The 23,225-nt window shown below is 33.9% G+C and overlaps 1 protein-coding gene across 1 annotated transcript in view; it reads right to left on the reverse strand.

Annotated features, from left to right (window-relative positions):
* Positions 1–23,225, reverse strand: part of ABCC4 (ATP binding cassette subfamily C member 4) — a 277,290-nt gene that overhangs the window by 35,840 nt on the left and 218,225 nt on the right. Inside the window, exons 22-26 of the mRNA XM_031958557.1 lie at positions 22,382–22,501; positions 20,090–20,200; positions 18,176–18,276; positions 16,569–16,760; positions 10,068–10,223 (exon numbers count right to left, since the gene is read on the reverse strand). Of these exons, the coding sequence (XP_031814417.1) occupies positions 10,068–10,223; positions 16,569–16,760; positions 18,176–18,276; positions 20,090–20,200; positions 22,382–22,501 (680 nt within the window). The remainder of the gene's footprint in view (positions 1–10,067; positions 10,224–16,568; positions 16,761–18,175; positions 18,277–20,089; positions 20,201–22,381; positions 22,502–23,225) is intronic.

The raw sequence follows: 23,225 nt of genomic DNA on the forward strand, positions 1-23,225 counted from the left end.
TATGTTTCTTTCTGGGCTCCAGTAATAATGTAAGTTTAAAAAGAAACCATTATGCATTTAACAAGCAGATGTTGTGGCTCACTTAACATTTTTTTCATATGGTACAATAGCATATATATGTGTGTATATACACACATACATGGAATATATAGGCACATAAGGAAGTGGATACAAAAGAATAAAATCAGCTGATTTCAAAGGGGCAATGAATGAGTATATATGTCTAGAGTTTCACATTTAGAATAAAAACAATAAAAAAACTAAGAGTGTGTAATTTTACTAGACTCCATTATTTACACTTTGGTCTGTCCTACATTGTAGTAATGTCCTGAGAGATACATATCCCAAAGTATTCCCACTATTGTTAAGACAAACAGGAAAGAGGAATATGGTTTAGGGGAAAGAGTGCTGGATTGGGGCCAGATGACGTGTTAAAACCACAGCTCTACCACCAGTGTGATCCTGGGCATTTTCTGATTCCACATTTGTTGACTAAGAAGGTTAGAATTGGTGAGAAGTTCTTAACTGGGAGTCCATGGATTCCTAAAAGATCTATGGATAGATTTCAGGGGATTCATGAAGTTGTATGGGGGAAAAAAATCTTTATTTTCACTATCCTGTAACTAGAATTTAGCATTCCCTTCAATTGTTTAAAAATATTATTTTGAGAAAAGCTAGGCCTGGAGTGAGGAACTCTCACCTTTCTGAGTTCAAATTTAGCTACAGACATTTACTATTTGTGTCATTCTAGATAAGTCACTTCACCCTGTCTGTCTCAGTTTCTTCATCTGTAAAATGAACTGGGGAAAGAAAGGCAAAGCATTCTAGTACCTTTGCTAATGAAACCCAAAACAGTCACAAAGAGTTGGACAGGATGAAAAAAACAACTGAATCCAGAGGTTTCACTCATTTATGAATGTTGGCAACAAATATTATTCTGGAGAAAGTCATAGGCTTCACCAATCGCCAAAGAGATCCATGACACAAAAAGAATCCATGGATTAGATGGTCTGGCTATATAAATCATCACTTTAATTACCCTAACAAAGTATCTTTTGTTTAAGGAAAAAAGATAATTACCTTTTTTCTTCACAATGCTAAGTCCTTTGGGAATAGGTCTTGAGAAAGTCAGCAATGGTCCTAATAAAGTATCATTTCTCAATTTAAAAAAATCCTTATTTTTATTATGAATTTAAGAAATATACATTATAATATATCAAGAGCAAAGGATATGAAACTATTTTTAAAATCTATACTATAGCTTTAAATACTATACTATACTATATAGTATACATTTCTTTAATACATAAAGAAAATTGCCTTGTTTCCTTGTGTCCCTTTCTAGAATATTTTGTTTTTTTCTGCATAATTTTTAATGCTTTATTGACCATTGCTCAATATCTGAGAAGCCTAAGAACATAAAATAGATAGGTATACTGCTCCTTCTTCTAACCATGAAAAATAATGACAGAGAGACATTTCATGGTTTCTCCTATCAACTTGGATTTAGGATTGTTGAGGAGAAAATTGACAATAAAGATGGATAGTGTCATTATTGAAAAATATGTACTCCAAAGCATAAGACAGGAATTTAAAAGGCTCTAAATGAGTCTTACAGCTGGCCATAATGAATCAAGAAACTAATGTGATATCCAGAGAACTACTACTGTCTTTTAAGAAATATACATACTGATTGTGAATATTGGCTCCAAACTGCTTTGGGGGAATCAAATGAATTTTCTTTTAATTGCACCAAATTATTTTAAAATTTATCCTTGACCTCAAAGGCCAGGCTACCATTGAGTTCTATAGGGCAAAATAATTCATTCTCTCTATTGTGTTCACACCAGGCTTACAGAAAGCAAACTTGCCTAGTCTAGAGAGAAAGAAGATGAGAGGTGTCTTTTATGGGCCCCCATGTTACTCACACTGTTTGGGAAATCTTCCCAGATAGACTAGCAGGAGACACAGAAGACAAATGAGCTAACCTTCTGGTGTTTCAGTGCAGCCTTAAAGCTATGGTTGTCTATTATTACTACATCCATTTCATCTCCATTGTTGGAAAGTTACTTTTGGTTCTCATATTTCCCTCAGCAATTTCTTCCATTTTCCTTTAAATCTGTGTAATCACCAGAGTCCAGCTAATGAGAAGAGTTATAATCTGGACTTGAATGAAAGGTTAAGTTGGGCCAAGGCAGGAACTAGGTTCACAGAACTTGAAAAGCAGAGATAAAAATGTCTTTGCTTCACAAAAATCAAACCTACTTGGTTTAAAGAAAATGACCTAGTACAATTAACATCATTTTGCTTACCTTCTCAGTGGATGGGGGATGGTTGGGAGAGAGAATTTCACATTCAAAATTGAAAAAGGAATATTAAAAATAAAAAAATGTATTATTTTTAAAAAAGGAAATGACCATCACTCTGATTTGAAATAAGTGCTTCCCATGGAACTGCCCAAATAAACTGACTTGTTAAAGAAATGTTTCTCCCACATAAGATACTCTCCTCTAGGAGCTGAAGATTCCCTTATTTCTGAGGAAAACAAACAATTTCACCTAATTACAAAATTAGATTCTAGGAGATATCAACAGTAACTGAGGGTGTGAGTGTGAGTGAGTGTGTGTGTGTGTGTTTTGATTTTTTTAAAGAGGGTCTTCCTTCATCATTAAGAACAGCTTGATAGTTTAAGAACTTTAGTAAATGGAGATTTTGGAAATATATGATTCCAAAAAACTGAAAATTTCAACTTCAAAAAAGCTCCAATATAAAAACAACTGCTCCTCAAACTCAGTTCTTCCAGAAACAAGCTCCTTAAATTTGAAGTGGTTGATTCTTTTTATACCTTGGAGACTAGGAAAGGGTGCTGGCACCTTGGTCTTCAAAGGAGTCAGGGTAGAAATCCTGGAATTCGGGAAGAATTGAACAGCTGCTCAATCTGTTTCTATTATAACAATGACTCACAACACCCCTTTCTTTTTAAGGTTTCTGGCTTATTAACTCCAAATCAGGGTGTCATAAAGAGAAATCACCTCAATGAAATTTTTTTAAAGTTCATTTGAATTACAGTATTTCTCTAAGTTTTCTCTGTCAATTCAAAAAAGGAACTTCAAATCAATCTTTCTTGCTTGACTTAGCAATATAAAAATAAAAGGGCAAGGGGAAAAAAAAAAACTTTTTCCTTGTTATAACATGTCAAAGATATTTATTTCAATTAGTAAAACTTCCATCAAAACCTGTTGAATGAGAAAAAAATGGTTTAATAAAACATTAACTGATGGAAGAAACATTTTCCTTTAAAACCAGCAAGTAATTTAACAACATATGTTTTAATATGCTGATGTGTTTTATATATCTTGCTCATTTTATCTCCTACTTCATTCCACTTTCATAGGCTTGCCAAATAAGAAATCCCATTATAATGTCTTCATAAGGGTAATAAAAGTCCTAACAGTAGACATGTACTGCAAGAGCTGATAAGGGTCATTTTTAATTATTCTTTCTGATAGAAATTATTATTTAAAATAGCTGTCTTCAGGAGATGGAGTTAATAACCTAACCCTGTAAATAAGTGTTGTAAAAATGCTTGCAGCTTAGAAAAAAGCATACCATTTGCAAGTAGTTTTACACAGACATACAACCTTCATGTAGATGTAGCCAGTATGAGCATATGTCAGAACATATTAAAAATAATCTGTAGACCTATTTTTAAATTGCATCTGACCATTTTAACTTAAATTCAGTATGGGTCAGAGAGGAGGAAAGTGCCCTGATTCTGTGTTGCATATATTAGACAATGTCAAATTTGTACTTTAATTTCAATTCAGAAAAAAAAGGTTAAAAAAAAAAAAAAACCTACTGTTTGCAGTGGTAATTTTGTACTTTGCAACTAAAGCAATACAAATCCACATTAGAAGTGTCACACAAAATGGCCACTTTGAATCAAACAGTTTAGTGGTAGAAAACTGATAATCCTTCCACACAACAGAAAGCCTCAAAGACCACACTCTGTATACCTGGCTAGAAAACAAGCCCTCTCATTATCTCAAAAAGAAATCCTACCTACTAACCTTCAGACACTTAAAACCCACTGGGAGCACTTTGAAAAACCATACAACTGGTTACAAACTAGCAAGATAAAAGAAAAAAAAATTTTACTTCACCTAATCATTTCATGTTGCAAATACAGGAAACTTCCCGCAACTAAAATACAAGAATAAAGAATGAACATTTCTGCTATTTAGTAAATGTGGGGAAAGCATTTTTTAAAAAAAATTTTCTTGTTTCCAAAGCCTGAGAAGTTAAGTTGAGTTCACTATTTTCATATGAAGGAAATAACCTGAAATCACTCTATACTAAGGTTAGGTTTCCCCACCCCACTCAATCCTGTAGCCTTTGAGTGAACTGATCATCATCCATTTTCAGAAGAAAAGTACATTGTGCAACAACAAAAGAAAAAGAATTTAAGTCCATGTAAAGTTCTTTTTGATACAAAAAGGTCACTAACTCCAGCCAGTAGTTCTACTGTGCGTTAATGAAGCCTTCAGTGTACAGAAACAAAAGGAGAGCTGCATTAGGCTGCAATCCAATTGTATTTCTTTGCTAGTAATAGCATACCCATCTCTTTCTCTTTGGGTTTTATTCTTGAAAAGAAAGAAGAAAAGTAGGTAATAAAAAGAGGTTTTGAAGAGAAGCTGCTCTTCTTATAATCTACTCTTCTCCCTCACTGGGGGTGGGATGGATAGGGAGGAGAAGACCAAGAAAAGAAGTATGTAAAATGGTGGAACTGGTTTAAAAAAAATAATACCCTAGCAGTGCACGAAACTCTACAAGTCACTAAAAAAAAAAACCCCAGATGCAAAAGCCACAAATCAATTAAATTAAAAAAAAACAACAAAAAAACACCTCCATTGTAATCATGATACAGAGCCGCCCTTGATCTGTGCCAGCCCTTAGGGTGCTATTCATAATTCCTAAATTTGCATGGGATTACTCTCCATTTGTAAACAGTTTCTTTGTGCAATAGGATCAGAGTTGGGCTGTAGAATTCATCCAAAAAGTTTTGAAATACATTTTGCCAGATCACTGTCAGATAAGTAAAGTACTCCCTGAGTGTAATTTCACCTCTGTGTTCTTTTGGAAGTTCACTTAACTCCTTCAGGTCATGACCATGTTGCAATTTAAATGAAATAAAATGTACATTTAAAAAAATAAATAAATAAGGAGCAGAAGGAGGAGAATTTTAACGGGTAAAGAGTTTTTGAGCCATGACGTTAATACTATCATAAACAGAATATGAGGATTGTGAGAATAAATAGAAATGGAAGGTAAATTGAGGACTAATCTTCTGGAACAGTACTCTAAAGATTGTTGTTTCCTTGTTCTTCAATTATTTCTAACTCTTTGTGACCCAACTGGGTTTTCTTGGTAAAGATTCTAGCATATTGTGCTATTTCCTTCTCTGGCTCATTTTACAGGTGAGGAAACAGGCAAATAAGGTGAAGAGAGCTTCCTGGGATGACACAGCAGGTTTCTGAGGCCACACTGAAATTCAGGAAAAATGGCTTTCCAATTCATTCTCTCCACCTAGCTGCTTCTACAACAAAGACAGGAAACACCTAAAACAGGACTTAAACCAGATCTCTCACCCCCCAGAACCAGTGTTGTTCAAATGGAAGCACTCTATTTATATGAACTGGGAAGCCAAGTTATCCTGGACAGATGGACTAGAGATTCTGAGTTCAAATTCTGCCCTTTTCAGCTTTTTCTTTTTTTTTTTTTTAAAAAAAGAGGACAAAAATGACCTAAATCGAAGGGTGTGAAGAGCAAAAGAAATGACAGATGTAAATACTTTACAAGCTTTAAAGCTATAAATGTACGTGATTATTATTATTTACTCTATCTTCCCAGGGATAAACAAAATCCAAGCGGATACATTTCTTCTTTTTTTCAGAACATGACATTACTGACTGTTCACTCATAAACAATGACCAACATCTTTCACAGCCCCTCTGCAGTCCCAATCCTCACTACCACCATTCTATTTTCTTATCTCCCCGAATCTGTCTTGTTAATGAGTCAGAAGAGATAAAGAGACCCAGCTGTGGAGGCTAAGCCTGGAAATCCCCATCTTTTCCATCCTAGAGAACCAGGAAGTTGTCAAAAAGGGATTCACTTTAGAAAAATAGCATTGTTTTCTTACTCTTATGCTGCCTTAAATGTTCCAAATTTCCCTGGCTTTAAAAAAAAAGGGGGCAAGTAAAGGCCCAGGACATGATTTCCATCTAGTCTTCAAATCCGGAAGGAAATGGGCATTTAAGATTTCTTTTCTCTCCTGTACTAGATACTCATAAATTATGATATTTATCCCCACTGCACAATTTTTCTCCCTCACTAATGGGTTTTGTTCTTGAGATTCTACTCAAAATTTCTTGGCCTTTAAAAGACAAAAAAGGAAACAATCATTGCTCAAAAATTGTTTCACTCAGAAATCAAATGAAACTTAAGTTTACTGGCAAAACAAAGAACAAACCAAGCATCAATGACAATGGAGACAGTTTCTTAAGGTACTCAACCTGTTTAAATGTTAGAATACTACTAGAAACGAACTGGACTAAGTAACACATTGCTTTGGAGTAAAAGTTTCAATTGAATTCAATGTTAATCTTATAGGTTCTGGGAATATTCCAAAAGTAAGAAAAATAATAAATGCCGAAGGGGCTGTGGGGGGGAAACAAAAAAACAAACAGATTTTTGGCAGATTGATGTATTTGTTGGTGGACGAATGAATGGATATAGCCTTTCTGAAAAGCAATTTAGAATATACAAGAAGTTACAATATAGCATGCCCTTTGACTCAGCTATACTACTGCTAGGCTCACATTTAAAAGGAAGGAAAAAGAAATTAAAGAAAAAAAATAGGTTCTGTATGTATAAAAACTATTTATAGCAGTTCTTTTTATGATAGCTAAAAACTGTCTTTCAATTAAGGAATATAGCTTGATAAAAGTTATGGTATATAAATGAATTGTTAAAAATCTGTTAAGCTTCTGCTATGTTCCAGGTCCTATGCCAAGTGCTAGGAATACAAACATAGATAGCCCCTGACTTCAGGGAGGGAGGGAGGGAGGGAGGGAGGGAGGAAGGAAGGAAGGAAGAAAGGAAGGAAGGAAGGAAGGAAGGAAGGAAGGAAGGAAGGAAGGAAGGAAGGAAGGAAAGGAAAAGGGGAGAGGAAGGAGAGAGAAAGGAAGGAAGGAGGGAAAGGAAAAAAGAAAAAAAGAACTTATTTTTGTTGCAGTCATGCTTGGCTGTTGGGAATCAATGCTATCATAGCTATCATTTAACAATACATTCTAGGACTTTCCCAGATGACAAAATCAACCTTATTTGCTCTATATTTTGTTTATCTCTCTTCAAATTTCAGAAAATCAGCATATGGTTGTCTTTTTTCATTGATTCAGGAGCTCATCCTTTCACACTTAAGATAAAAGGCCTTTCTGCTCACAAGTCTTTTGCCTATTCCAAGGCATCATTCTCAATTTCTAAGGCAAATGCTTATAATTGCCATTTTTTGGCTCAAATAACTTTCTTTGGTCTCCAATATCCATTAAAACAAAATATAAACCTTGTCCTGTCTCTTTAAAGTTCATCACAATTTGGCTCTAATTTATCTTTCCAATTTTATTAAACATTTATTCCCTTTAACTTACTTATATTCCACTGAATCTAGAACACTTGTATAGGTCCATGTTGATACTTCAGGGCAATTCTTCAGTCTATGATTGATAAAAATCTTTATTGACCTTCAAGGCTCATTTCAGATATTCCCTCTTCTATCAATTCTCTTCGTTGCTTTCTCCTTTCTTAAACTTGCCTATAGTATTTTGTCCATAACTCATTCTTGCCCCCCTTCCCCATTCTTTACTATGTAATCTATATTCCAATGTAACACAGTACCAGGCAGTCTTTTGAGATTCTCTTCCATTTATTTTGTATATCTCTTATATATACATCTAAGTTATTTTCATTCAATATTCCCTATTATGATGCGGGCTTCTTAAGGTCAGTGGCTAATTTTGTTTTTGTATTATATTACACTTAATAAACTTCTTGCATGGAAAAGGCACTTAATAAATGCTCAATGATTTACTATGTCTCCTTCTATTATCCCCTGCCCTCAATGGCTAATTCACCAATCTCTCTGGTCATACATCTGAGTATACCTCTTTTTGCCCATGATTTTCTATTGGTATACACTGTAATCTATGTGTACCATGAACATCCCAATGATGATCGTTTGCTTTGATAATTGTGTTTCCCATTCCTAACACTCCTAACACAAACTTGCCTATGGAAGAACCAAAATTTAAAACCTTCTTTTCTAGTGCCTGAAAAAGAGTAAGTGCTTAATCTTTTCTCAATTTCAAAACAATTCCATTATTAAACACCTACTAGATATGCGGCAATATGGGGAAGCAAGAAATAAAAACAGAGTACCTATCCTTGGGAATTTATGCACGTTATGATCTTATAAATACGTTGGACATAGTTGTTGGGAGAGAGCTTTTAAGGCTGAAAACCAAATGCTTCGTTACAAATAACAAAAAATTAGGGCAGTGGAATTTGGTACATTTTGGTCAACTGTATGACTAGAAAGATATAACTTACTGTAGGGCTTTGTTTCAGACATCCTGCTATTCCCTTTCCATATCTTCACATATGGATCTTGATATGTAAAAAAATTCTCATAAAGATTTTATAGAAATAATATTTAGGCATATAGGTTGGCAGCTATTTGTATTTTCTCAATTTCAACTTTTATTAACTGATATTTTCAAATTGCTTGGGATCTTTTTTTTTTTTTTATTACAGATATGCTGACATCTTTTCAATTTTTTTGTTTGATGTCTTCCTGGTTCCATTCTTATCTTAGTATGATCTGGAACCAAGTTTTCTGTAAACTTATTTTTTCCTCTACTTTATCCTTACTTTTATGAGCAGATATTGCTCATAAAATTTTCTTTTGTCTTTCAATACAAGGTTTTTCAAATGAGTATGCAATCTGAACCAGTGTTGTCCTTGGCTGGCGGATCTCCTTTTTTGGCAAGATCAATTGTTTGCTGTCTGAGCCTCTTTCATTCAGGTTCAGAATTGTGGCTACTGCCTTACACTTTTCCTAATTATGTAGGAAATGATGACAATTTGCTTTCATAATTGTGTTTCCTATTCCTAACACTCCTTATAAACTTGCCTTAGAAGAATCAAAATTCAAAATCCTCTTTTTTAGTGCCTTAAAATGAATAGGTATTTAATATTTGCTCAATTTCAACAGAATCCCATGATTAAACAACTAGTAGGTATGAGCCAATATAGAAAAACTAGAGATAAAAACAAAAGAGTTCCTACCCTTGGGAGTCAAAGGTAGTCCCCTACCCTAGAGGAGAAATACATTTAAGATGACTATATATCTGAAGAACAAGAAAAATTAGGGAGATTGGGAAAGGCTGACCATAGGAGTTAGGATATGACCTAAACCTTGAAGGAAGCCAGGCATTCTAATACTAAGGGAAGGTAAAGACATGGGAGAAAACTAAAGGAAAGAGATGGAATTAGGAGAACAGTTTTGCAAGTCCTTCTGGTTAGAAACTAGAATATGCAAAGAGGAATAATACACAATAAACTCAGAAAACCAGGCTATAAATTCCAAGGAATTTCTATTTTGTCCCAAAGCCACTGTATAGGGTGGGGATCAGGGTCTGAGGAATAGGTAAGATTTATATAAGCAAATTTTAAATTATTTTGAGAGTAAATGAAAGACTAGGGACATAAAAAACTTTCATATTTATTTGATTTGCTTTTTATAGTGTCCTCAGAATTCTGTTTATCAATTGATAATACTGAAAAACTAGGGAACCTAATTCATTATATAAAACAAAAATATTTGTAAAGAATGTGCTACATTAAAAAATAATGTGTATTATATAGAAAGGAATAGGAAAAATACCAACAACCAAAACTAAAAATGCATTTAAAACGTCATAACAGAGAATACCATGGGAAATCCATACCTGAGGTATGATTGACATCTTCTTCCGTAAATCATGAAGTCCTATTTCAGTGGTCATAATCTTATCAATCCAGATTTTACCTTCAGGTTCTGACAGTCGAAAAAGGGCAGCAATGAGGGAACTTTTTCCAGCTCCTGTTCGTCCCACAATTCCAACCTATAAACAGAACCAACACAGTGATTTTAAAAGAACACAAAAATTTCCTTCCTTCCCTCCTTTTCTCTCTCTCTTTTATTTTTCATTCCTTCCTTCCTTCTTCAATGAAAAAAATATATTTGCATGAAGAATATGAAAAAGAGTTAAAATCAGAATTATACTTCTGATAGGGAAAAGTTATCAGTAGCTTAATGCCAATCGGTTCTTCCAATTATTCTTCATTCCTATAGCAGAACATTCAGCACCATGGGAATTTCCTATATCAATAAAAGGTCTAAAACTGGAATGAAAACATACTTATAACAAGAATATATCCATTTTCTAGGGCTATATTAGTTCAGTTTAGTTATTCTGAGATAGGCAAAGCAAATCTATTCCTGATAATGAACAAGACACTATTCACTGTAATGAAAGGAAACATTTTTCAAATCCCAGAAAGTGGATTTTAGTGATTTGATTTATAAATAGATGATCAGTAGCTAGCTATACATAACAGTGTAGTCCTTGTTGATTATATTGGTTCTCTCATATGAATAGTTCAACAAAATTTCATAAAACAACACTCCTAAATTTCATATAGGAAGGCAAATAAAGCTTCTTTTTCCTTCAGAAATTTGAGAAATCTTCACAAGTGACTGGGCACATTTCTAGATGCAGATAAAATAAACAAGAACAGAGAGAGATTGCATTATAAAACCAAAATAATAAACTCTTCAAATAAAATGCAGGTCTATTACATCAGATTATGTGTGATATAATATTAGATATGTTCACGATTCACAAGCAGAAACTGGTATCCATAGGCCTAGCAAAACTAGAAACTACCAAATGGCAATTATCCAAATATAGAAAGCATCTTTATTCGAGGTTTAAACATGATGAAGATAATTTAAGAAATGCTTTTATTGAGGTAATAAACAGTGAACTAAAAACAATTAACTTAATATATAAATTAATCTATTCTACATAATCTAAAAATGGTTTTTTTCAAATATCAAAATGCATGTATTAGTTTTTAACCTAATAAAAATGTCTTCTAAATTAGTTTTATTATATCAAGTGCATTAAATCTGTATTTAGGTAAGATTTACCCATACGATACCACAAAAGTCACATGGTAGCTGAAAGAATTCTGAAATGGAAGTTAGGAGACATAGGTTCAAGATTCATAAATAACTTAGTAGCAGTCCTGGGTAGGACTGTTCCTTTATGGGATACAGTGTTCTTCTTTTAAAAATGAGAACTATACATACACACACATGAGTGCCTTGTGTACAGATTAGTGGCTTGTATGTAGAAATTAGCTTGTCCATAAATGGTAGATTGGTCACGCCCAAATGTAGAAAAACATTTAGGCCTATTTAAAATTACTAGGATTGTTAGTTATGATTTCAGGTAAGTACAATAAATAAAACCCTGCCCAAATGGGAACTGGTTCTACTGGATTTCTCTGCTTTTTCGACTCATCAAAGCCAAAAGAGCTAGCAAGGATCTAACTGCTTTCAGTATGAACCATGTTGATCACAAATACAAGTAACTTCCTATCTTTTATAGTATCCTTTTGGTTTCGTTACTTTAGGGTCACTGTAATTAGCACAACTCTATTAAAAAAAAGGTACCTTGTCTCTAATATCTACAGAGCATGTTGGCAGATCTGCAGGACAAGACACAGAGATTATTAATTTACAAAAGCATAACTGCAATTTTGGAAGTAATCACATATATTTTCACAGAACAAATAATTCACAGGAGAATCATCAAAAACACTGATTTATTTTCAACCTTTATGCCACTGATTTAAGGTGATTATAGGCTGAGAAAAGTGTCTCTGAGAGTCCATCTGGTAGAGTGTTCATTTTACTCTAGTACTCCATCTACCAGATGGAGTAGAATGAACACTGAACTTAAGAATTAGAAAGCCATAATTCAAATTCTCAATCTGAACCATACTATTAGTTGTCAGGTCATGGTTAAATCTAGGTCTTAATTCCTCATCTGGAAAATGAAGATAATATTGCTCATGCTTCCTACTTCATTCACCAGGTTATTGTGAGCAAAGAGCAAAGGGAGAGACTGAAGGATAGGGAGAGAAAGGAGGAGGAAGGGAGAGAGGGAGGGAGAAAAATAAAGAGCATAAAGTCATAGCTACTACAAAATTCTTTTATAACTAAAGCTCCTGTATAATATTTCTAGATAAATAAATGGAGCTAAATCTGATATTGCTAACAGACCCAAAAAACAAGTCAAAAGTCAAGTTATTGTAACATTATAACTCGAGTCTTACAATTCAATTTTCACAGAAACCTTTTAAAATCTCAGGTAATCCTGCAATTTCGTTTAAGTTTTCAGAATACAAATTTGGGGCCAGCTTCTAATGTTTCTTATGCTTCTCTATATAATGGGGGTTCTTTAGGCAGTTCACATATTATTACCTCATTTCTAGCTTAAAAGTCAAATTCAAAACAAAGCAGTTAAACTGGATGCTTAAGAAAGTTGCATAGGAGGAAGGAATGCTATATTTGGAGTAGAAGGAATTCAGGGACCAAATGATTTTTGTGGAACTTCTAAGGCTCTAAAATGATGATTCTAAGTAAGCAGAGTGTAAACCCCAGGATTCCTTCTGGTACTAAAAAACAGAATTTCAAAGCCAATTTAACCAACATCATTAATCTTTTCTGTCCATTCAATCTTCAATTATTTATATCCATGTTTGCTGAATGCTGCTAAGGCATTCAGCATTATATTCATTTTTTCAGCCAATGAGGTATACTATATATTAAAGCATTGATCTAGTACAAGAAATAGGTATAAAGGTGAAGGGTTTAAAAGAATATCTTTTAAGGGAAAGGGACCTGTATGTGCACAAATGTTTGTGGCAGCCCTTTTCGTAGTGGCTAGAAACTGGAAACTGCCATCAGTTGGAGAATGGCTGAATAAATTGTGGTATATGAATATTATGGAATATTACTGTTCTGTAAGAAACGACCAACAGGATGATTTCAGAAAGGCCTGAAGAGACTTACACGAACTGATGCTGAATGAAATGAGCAGGACCAGGAGATCATTATATACTTCAAAAACAATATTATATGATGACCAGTTCTGATGGACCTGGCCATCCTCAGCAACGAGATCAACCAAATCATTTCCAATGGAGCAGTAATGAACTGAACCAGCTACGCCCAGAGAAAGAACTCTGGGAGATGACTAAACACTATTACATTGAATTCCCAATCCCTATATTTTTGCCCACCTGCATTTTTGATTTCCTTCACAAGCTAATTGTACAATATTTCAGAGTATGATTCTTTTTGTACAGCAAAATAACGTTTTGGTCATGTATACTTATTGTGTATCTAATTTATATTTTAATGTATTTAACATCTACGGGTCATCCTGCCATCTAGGGGAGGGGGGGGGTAAGAGGTGAAAAATTGGAACAAGGTTTGGCAATTGTTAATGCTGTAAAGTTACCCATGCATATAACCTGTAAATAAAAGGCTATTAAATAAAAAAAAAATAAAAATAAAAGAATATCTTTTAAAACTAATTATAAACTTATACCTTGGTAATGGGTATATGTTTATATGGGGGTAAACCTTTGTTACCTTCCTACTTTTTAATCAGTATATCATCATTCATCTATTCATTCTACATATATTTAACAATTCTTATTATGTACATCTGTTTGATTCAATTATTTGTGACTCCATTTGGTCTTTTGTTGGCAAATATACATACTGGAGTGATTTGTTATCTCCTTCTCCAGTTCATTTTACAGATGAAAAAACTAAGGCAAACAGAGTAATTTAACTCTGTAACTAAGTTATTACTTATTCAGGATCACACAACTAGAAACTGTCTAAGACCAGATATGAACTTAGGAAGATGAGTTTTCCTGATTCCAGGTTTGGCATTCTATCAGTTGTGTCACTTAGCTGCCTATTATATGCATAATGCAATCCTACATGGATTGTAAAATAATGTAAAGTGTCTATTCAAATCCAACAATTCAACATCTATATTAAAATGACTACTATATGTTGAATATTATGCTGCATAATAATAATTAATTATTAGCAAAACTCCTTATTAACATTAGGTCATTATTATTATATATGTATACTATTTTATTTATTTCATACAACCCTATAAGTACTATTATCCCCATTTTACAGATGAGCAAACTGAGGTAGGATGAGGTTAAATGATTCACATACCTTGTAAGTATTTGATGCTAGATTTGAATTGTGATCTTCCTGACTCCTATACCTAGATCTCTAATCACTGCACCACCTAGCTACATACTAAGGAAAATGTAGAGTTTAAAATTTGTTTCTACCCTTAGGTAAGTTATAAGGTATAACATATGCACAGATAATGACACAAGACAGGATGCATTAAAGAGATAAAGAACAAACTGCTATCTGAATACATAACATCAGTTCTTAAGTCTGGTTCCTTCTATTTCTTTAATTTCTTTCACATACCTCTCCCATTGTTTCTTTCCCCTGCTCCATTTCCAAATCTCTTACCCAAGAATGGCTTAATTATCTACCATCAGATATGGCAATAGACTTTTTTTTCTTTTTTTAAAAATTTATTTAATAGCCTTTTATTTACAGGTTATATGTATGGGTAACTTTACAGCATTAACAATTGCCAAACCTCTTGTTCCAATTTTTCACCTCTTACCCCTCCCACCCCCTCCTCCAGATGGCAGGATGACCAGTAGATGTTAAATATATTAAAATATAAATTAGATACACAATAAGTATATATGACCAAACCGTTATTTTGCTGTATAAAAAGAATCAGACTCTGAAATATTGTACAATTAGCTTGTGAAGGAAATCAAAAATGCAGGTGGGCATAAATATGGGGATTGGGAATTCAATGTAATGGTTTTTAGTCATCTCCCAGAGTTCTTTCTCTGGGCGTAGCTGGTTCAGTTCATTACTGCTCCATGGGAAATGATTTGGTTGATCTCATTGCTGAGGATGGCCAGGTCCATCAGAACTGGTCATCATATAGTATTGTTGTTGAAGTATATAATGATCTCCTGGTCCTGGCAATAGACTTTTCCCAAGCTAGCAGAACTTTGATGTATCCTACGCCACCACAACAGGGTAATGTTTCCACTATACAACTCTGATCACTTCATTCTCATGTTCAGAAAATGTGAGTGGTCCCCCAGTGAATTTTAAAATTTTTAGTTTTAATTCTAGGTTTTCTACAACTTGGCCCGACCTATATTCTTAGCTTTATCTCATGAAATTTTTATTCAAACATGTAAACCATCACTCATCTAGACAAGTTACAATTACACCTATAATTTTCCATCAACCTCTCACATCATATACTTAGACATACAAGTTACATCATAAATTAGAAGAGTAAGGAAGAAAAGGAAGAGATTGTGACTAAATAACAAATAATCTTTACGCCACTCATTTTCAGAAATCTCTCTATGGGACTGCTTTTTTAAGAAAAGTGAACTCAAATCAATACAATTGTTTTTGTAAAGAGTACATCGACTGACTACCGTGTTGTTCCACTCACCAGTCTTGAGACATCTTAGAACAAAACACAGTTGTTGGCCATTGCAACTCTCTATATAGTTCCTTCTTCTTAGAATGTAAGGTTCTGGAGGCCAAGGATTCATTGGTTTTGTATGTGTATTTGCACCAATTAGAACAGTGCCTTGCACACAGAAAATTCTTGAGAAATATTCTTTTAGTCATTCATCTTATGCTTGTAATATACTTCCATTCTCACTCCCTATCAGCTGATACACTTCCCACAATTTTAAGTCCTAGTTCAGGAATAACCTGTTCCATGCATCCCTCCTTAAATCCCTTATCTTTCTACTTTTTCTTGCATCTCAGCAGCACTCTGCATATGGCCTATATGCTTAACAAATTTGAGTTTATTTGGATACCTGTCTTAGGTACTGTCTTAGAGTATCTGTCTTAGATACTCTAAGATTGCAGATTTTAAAGTTGTAGAGATCCAAACTCATGTTTTATTCTTCACAGAATAACAGCATATACAGAGCAATGCCCATCTGACAAATATTTATCTAACTAAATTAAATATATTATTAGGCATAATACAACTGAAATCAAGATTCAGATCATGTCAATAGTGGAAAAAGAAAATGATGGTCCACAATGGTGTGTTCTACTTCCAAGGAGATTTTTACTAAGATCTTAACAGGCTAATTGTGTATATGAAAGAATGAAGATAGCCCTCCACAAACACAATGGATAAAAAACTGAAAAGCAGAAAATACGCTACATGGTTTACTGTTTTTCAAAAGGAAAGAAGACATTCAATACATACTTTTTCTCTTGATTTAATGAGTGCAGTCAAATGCTTCAGTATCACAGGTCCATCCAAACTATAAGTGAAATTAACATTATCAAAGACGATCATTCCTTCGTGTGGCCAGTTTGGTGGTGGTGGTTTTTTGGATTCCCATGGGGCTTCTTTTTCAAGATCTGTATATTCAATTACTCTTTCTACAGATATCATCTAAAAGATAAATATGAAGATATCAACACCAAAGTTAGTTTGGGTCAATAATATTCTTTTAATTTAGCAAAAAGTGATTGGTTACATAACTATTTAAAAAAAAATTAAGAATTTGTCATATGAATGAATTTGGAGCATTCTGCAGCTTGTTTATCAGAGATCCGATCAAAATGTGTCTTTAATAACATACCTAAAGTATTGAGAGAAGGTGCTTTTTGAGGAGTCTTATTTCCTTATGTGTAAGGCAGGTAATACATAAAAAGTTCTGTGCTTGGTTTTTTTTTCCATTTTTTTTCTTTTTTAATAGCTTTTTATTTTTACAAATACATGCAAAGATAGTTTTCAACATTAACCTTTGCAAAACCTTGTGTTCTAAATTTTTCTCCTCACCCCCCCATCCCTCCCCTAGAGAGCAAGCAATCCAATATAGGTAAAACAATACAATTCTTCTAAACATATTTCCATATTTGTCATGTTGTGCATGTGTTTGTCTTTACTTCTTACATACCATGCTTATCTAATAATATTTCTCTATCAAAAAAGGTAAAAGTTCAATACAATCTGCCAAATAAAATGGCGTGCAAAAGCTTTTTAAAAAATATATTCCCCTTGAAAACTGGGAGAAAATCACTTGCCAAATTTATAGATAAGATTATCCTAAACTAGACTTTCTGAGAGAAATACAAAAGTCACCTTCTGTGTAATATTAAAAAAAAAAGAAAGTTAGAGACTCCTCAGTCATTTCAGAGTTTTGATTTATTCAGTGATCTGAGACATAGCTGGTGATTGGACACTCTTACTCTCAAACAGAAGATGAACATTCACCACCTAATAATCTGTATTCCTATGAGGGACAGTGAGAGATTTTGGTAAAATCAAGTACTACCTGAAACTTTACTTTAACGTTCAGCAACCTCTTAATGTATTGGAATAGCCAACTCAACACTTCTTCCTATTCTTTCCTAATCTTTTTGTGGAAATAATAAAACTTAAAAGATACCTTAATTAAAAAACTGGATGATCACCTTTCCCCTGAATATAAGCTCAATATATTGGGTCATTCTATATCAGAAAAGAGGACCAGCTCATTAAGAAATAATAAAGCATAGTTTTCTAAAAGACTTAGCAATAACCTCACTAGTACTTCAGAATCTGCCTCCTACAGAGAAATTTATTACATGTGAAGGCAGCTTGTGATGAATCTAAAACCTGCTGACATAGCATACAGAAGACTGAGAAAAAGATGTATTACATTTTATTTTGCATTAACTTTAAACAGATGGAAGAAGGATCTAAAAAACTCTGTTAGCCACAATGTAAAAATAACAGTTTTAATATTTTCAACAAGAAATGCTTTTATGTCACTTAATAGCAAGGGAACTTAAAAAGACTAAGAATGTAAAGATAAATATTACCATATTCTCAACTTCGGCACTTTGTCTAACTCCCCACTGAAACATTCCCATGAGAGTGATGGCATAGGACAATGCCAACCCAACTTGCCCAGCATTCAGAGCTAAAGGATGAGGAGGAAAAGAAAATAAAATCAATTCAGGATTATCAAACCAAAGCCCAATTGCTTCATTTATCTCACATACAAGTGAAAGATTCCAAATAGAACGTTTTCTTAATCACAAACATATCAGTAAATATTATTTATGAATATCCTGCTCCTGTTTTTTAAAAGTAGTTATGCTATCATATTGCTTGCCTTCTCATTGGGTGAGGAAGAGGACGGAGGTATATAATTTGGAACTCAAAATTTTTATTTTTAAAAATTTTAATAGTGTTTGATTTTTCCAAATACAAGCAAAGATAATTTTTAACATTCACCTTTGTAAACAAACAAACAAACAAAAAAACCCGTTGTATTCCAAATTTTTCTAACTTTCCTTCCCCTTCTCTCCTCCCCAAGACAGCAAGCAATCTGATATAGGTTAAACATGTGCTATTCTTTCAAACATATTTCTGTATTTACAATGTTGTGAAAAAAACACAAAACACCAAAGGGGGGGGGGAACAAGGAAACAAACAACAGTGAAATGTGAAAATAATATGCTTTGATCCTTATTCAGTCTCCATACTTCTCTTTCTGGATGTGGATGGTACTCTCTATCACAAATTTACTGTAATTGCTCTGAATCACCTTGTTGTTGAAAAGAATCTCAAAATTAAAAAAATAATAATGTTCAAATAAATGAAGTATAATATTTTTTAAAATTAACCTGAATTTCAATTTAACAAGAATTTATTAGATACCTACTCTGGGCTAAGGCTTGTACAAGATTCTGGTGTACTAAATACTGGATAATCTCTGTCCTCAAAGAACTTATAACCTACTAAGCAGATATAGCACAAGACAGATAGAAAATAAACACTAAGAGTTATTAAGGGTTATGAGAGAATTAGGAGGACATTTGTGAGCACAAACAATGGGAAAAAGGCAGGAAATATAGTAAGTACATGGGAGGGCAATCCAGTTATGAAGGTCAATCTATACAAAGGAGTAGAGAAGGAGAAGGAATATGGTATAAAGGGAAATACAAGAGGGCTAATTAAATTTCACAATACCACCAAGCAGTATTATTATTATCTTCATTTTAGAGATGAGCAAATAGGGGCTCACAGTACTTATGTGACTTGCTCATAATTACGTGGCTATGCAAAACCCAAACTAAGATTTGGCTAAAGCAAAAGTTCATTTTGACAAATTTTTTTTCCCCCAAATTATGTTCATCATGAATTATGGCACTTTGTAAGAAACTGTCTCAATACTTCTTCCAATCTTGAATGCAAACTTTGAGGAAACTATCTTTAAGATACATGTAAATTGCATGAGGGAGAGTGACACACACTAAGTTTAAAAGATAGGCTGGAGATCAGTGATGAATGGCTTTACATGTCAAAAAGAAGAGTTTGTATTTGACCATGAAGGCCCCAGCAGGCCACAATAGGGCAGCTACTTAAGCAGGAGAAAGATATGGTCTGAAAGCTGAATATGGCACTGGCTGACTCTTCTTCCTCCATCTCCAAACAGATTTCTATATAATGCTCCATCTGCCGATGCATTCAGTTTATGTTTTGTTGCCTCCATCAAATCAAAGAAAGATAAAAGGAAATGGCAGACCACAAAGTAGTTCATCTAACTGAACCACAGCCATGCCTCACATTTAACAAAACACTTTGTCAGTGTTTTAGTAGCAATCCATGAAAAACCAAACAGTACAGGACTTGAATTTCAATATGGAGGCGGGAGTTTTACTGAGTAACTGTAAACACAACCATAAATTGTAATCATACCATAAATAGTTCATCCCATCTGTACTTACTTTGGGCTAGAATCAGGGAACCAAAGGCAGTGACTATAACAAAGATGGCACAGATGGCGTCCAGACGCACAGCAAACCATCGGGACGTCGTCAAAAATAAGAACCAAGCCTCTAAATGTAAAAATCATAATAGGGATAATGAATAAATAATCAAGAATTAGATGTAAATGAAGTGTGAGAATATTTCATTTGATTGGGCTACATACAAAAGATACATCTTAGGTTTTCTAGGACTTAGCATACAGTGGAATGAGACATTCATTATTAGATGCACAGCCATGCTTGGCAAATGTGAGAGACCTCAGAGTAACATAAGACAATATATATGGTATGAATTATGTCAAATGGTACAAAGGCCTTGTATAATGGATATATTGTGAGATTCAACCAAGAGGTCATTAACAGAAGTCACAGTTGCATAATAAAAACCCGAGTTTTCTGAGGAAGCTGAAAAAGAGCAGAGAGAACACTGGACTTGGACATCAAGGATTCTTTCCACCCTTCTCTGGAACAGCTTTTGTCGTTCACTGGCTACATGACTTCTGGCAAGTCAGTTCATGCCTTTTCACCTACAAAATGAGTGGGTGGGAGGATAATAATAGTAATAACTCAAATTTATATACAGCTTAAAGGTATGCAAAGTACTTTACATATATTTTTTTAAAATCTCACGATGCCACCAAGCAGTATCATGATTTGCATTTTAGAGATGAGCAAATAGAGGCTCACAGTATTTATGTGACTTGCTCATGATTACATGGCTATGTAAAACTCAAACCAAGATTTGGCTAAATCAAGAGTTAATTTTGACAATTTTTTTTAAAAATTTTGTTCATCATGAATTATGGTACTTTGTAAGAAATTGCCTCAATACTTCTTCCAATCTTGAATGTAAACTTTGAGGAAACTATCTAAATTCTTTGTCTCTTCTAAAGAATTTTGAACCATTATTACTACCCTACATATGCTGGTTACTTGGAGGACCAATAAAGTCATTTTGTATCTTCGTCTTATTAAAATTACTATGTATTTTGGGGCAGCTAAGTGGCACAGTGGATGGAGCACCAGCCCTGAAATCAGGAGGACCTGAGTTCAAATCTGGCCTCAGACACTTAACCCTCCCTAGCTGGGTCATCACGTAACCCTGGGCTAGTCACTTAACCCCAACTGCCTCAGAAAAAATAAAGAAAGAAATAAATGAAAAAAATTTTAAAATTACCATGTACCTAAAAAAAAAAAAAACTTAACAGTAAACAATGAAGCTTGAAACTTTATGTACAAATAATTTTTATTTCCATATCCTAATGTTTTCTTTTGGGATAGCAATGACTAAGTCCAGGCTAGCAGATATTTTGAAATTTTGTCAGTGACACAGAAATTAAAGCATATGGACATAAAGTATATAAGAGATACAGCAACTAGACTCATCTTTAGAGCTTAATTGTTTAAAAAAAAACAGCTATACTTTTCACTATTTTAAAGGCTTCTGAGGGACTGGATACTTATGCAAAAGTCTCTCAATGAAGCCTGGCACATACTAGGTATTTAATAAATCAATTTAAATAATCAATCAAATTTAATAAAATCAATAAACATTTATTAATATTGATTGATTACAAAAATGATGTTCAATATTCATTCAACATAGAAGTATTCAAGACAAGTACAATGGAAAAAGAACTGTGGATGTTGGGAATTAGAAGATCCTGGATATTCCACTTATTAATTTAAGAAAATCAACTCACTGAGTCTCAGTTTTTTGTATGTTAGAATAAGACTGTAATACTTGATTCCTATGATTATAAATTCATCACAGAAATCAAATAAGATATTATTTTCTAAGAGACTAAACATATCTTCTCTAGTTTTTCAGAAGCTGTCTCCTACAGGGAAATGTATTACCCATGAAGACAGCTCGTCATGACTATTGAAACAGCTGACAAAGCATATAGAGGGAGGAAAAAATGTATGGCTGTAAATTGTGTTTATTACTTTAAGAAACAGGGAAGGGATTGATAGAAATTAGAAGGAAATAAGAAAACTTTAACCCTGGAAAATAGTATTAAAAATAGTGGAGAAGGGGAAAGGAAGGTGTGTCAAGGTGAAATTGGATGGCAAAGAAAGGAGGCAAAGAAGGCACAGAAAAGGGAGCAGTAGGAAGAAAAATACAAAGGAAAATATGTCAGCTCTCAAATTAGGAAAGAGGGAAGGCCACCAGAGTGAGGAGGTCACAACCTGAACAGGTGGTGAATCATTCAACCTTTGCAAGAACGTTCCCAAAGATGTACAGACCTGAATGAAGATCCTGATGAGCATCGAATAATTCCTGGAATCTTTGCTCAGCTCTGTATGCCCGGATGGTCCAAAGCCCTTGAAGAGAAGACGACAAGTGGGAAAATACTGGGCTCCGAGCTACAAAGTAGAAAGAGAAACAAGTCAGGCAGAATAATTCTACGTTCTCTAGCTCAGCCCCACTAGTCATAGAATCAAAGAGAACTGGAAGGTTTCTTTAGCAATCATTTTGTTCAATACCTCATTTTATAGGGAGAAAAAACTAAGAATTTGGGGGGGGGGTGTTGAGTGATTTGCCTAAATTAACATGTAAGAATAGAAACCTAGAAGAGTTTCTAAACCAAGTGAAGATTTTAGTTTGTGAATCAAATCTGCCAAAGAACAGTCCTGGATGCAAATGAAGAGAAAAAGAAAGTTTTTTTTTTCTTTCTTTCTTATGTGCTCTACTTTCAGGTTTCTTTTTGTTTTGCAAGTCAAACAGTTTTTACTTAGAATATGTGGAATTGAAAATCCTGGTCTAATATCTGTTCAAATGACCTTCAATTGCAAATTAAAAATCCATCTGGAATGGTGCTTTTGCTATTTGGAGTAATTTTTCATCACTTGAGTGCATCTGAGGAGCTCTTTCTTTGTGTACACTATGCTTGAATAGTCACTTTATAGGTCACTCTGAAAGGGTTATCCAGGTATTGTACTGGCGTCTGTTCTCACATGACCTACTCAGCAGAAATGGCTTTTAGGAATCCTGACTTTAACTCCAGGAGACTCAGGGATGCTTTTATGACTGCATAGTTGGAAATTTGGTCCTGTCATTTGGTCTTCATCATAGCACATGATGTTCCTA

This window comes from Sarcophilus harrisii, chromosome 3, assembly GCF_902635505.1.
Source record: "Sarcophilus harrisii chromosome 3, mSarHar1.11, whole genome shotgun sequence".
Lineage (NCBI taxonomy): Eukaryota > Metazoa > Chordata > Mammalia > Dasyuromorphia > Dasyuridae > Sarcophilus > Sarcophilus harrisii.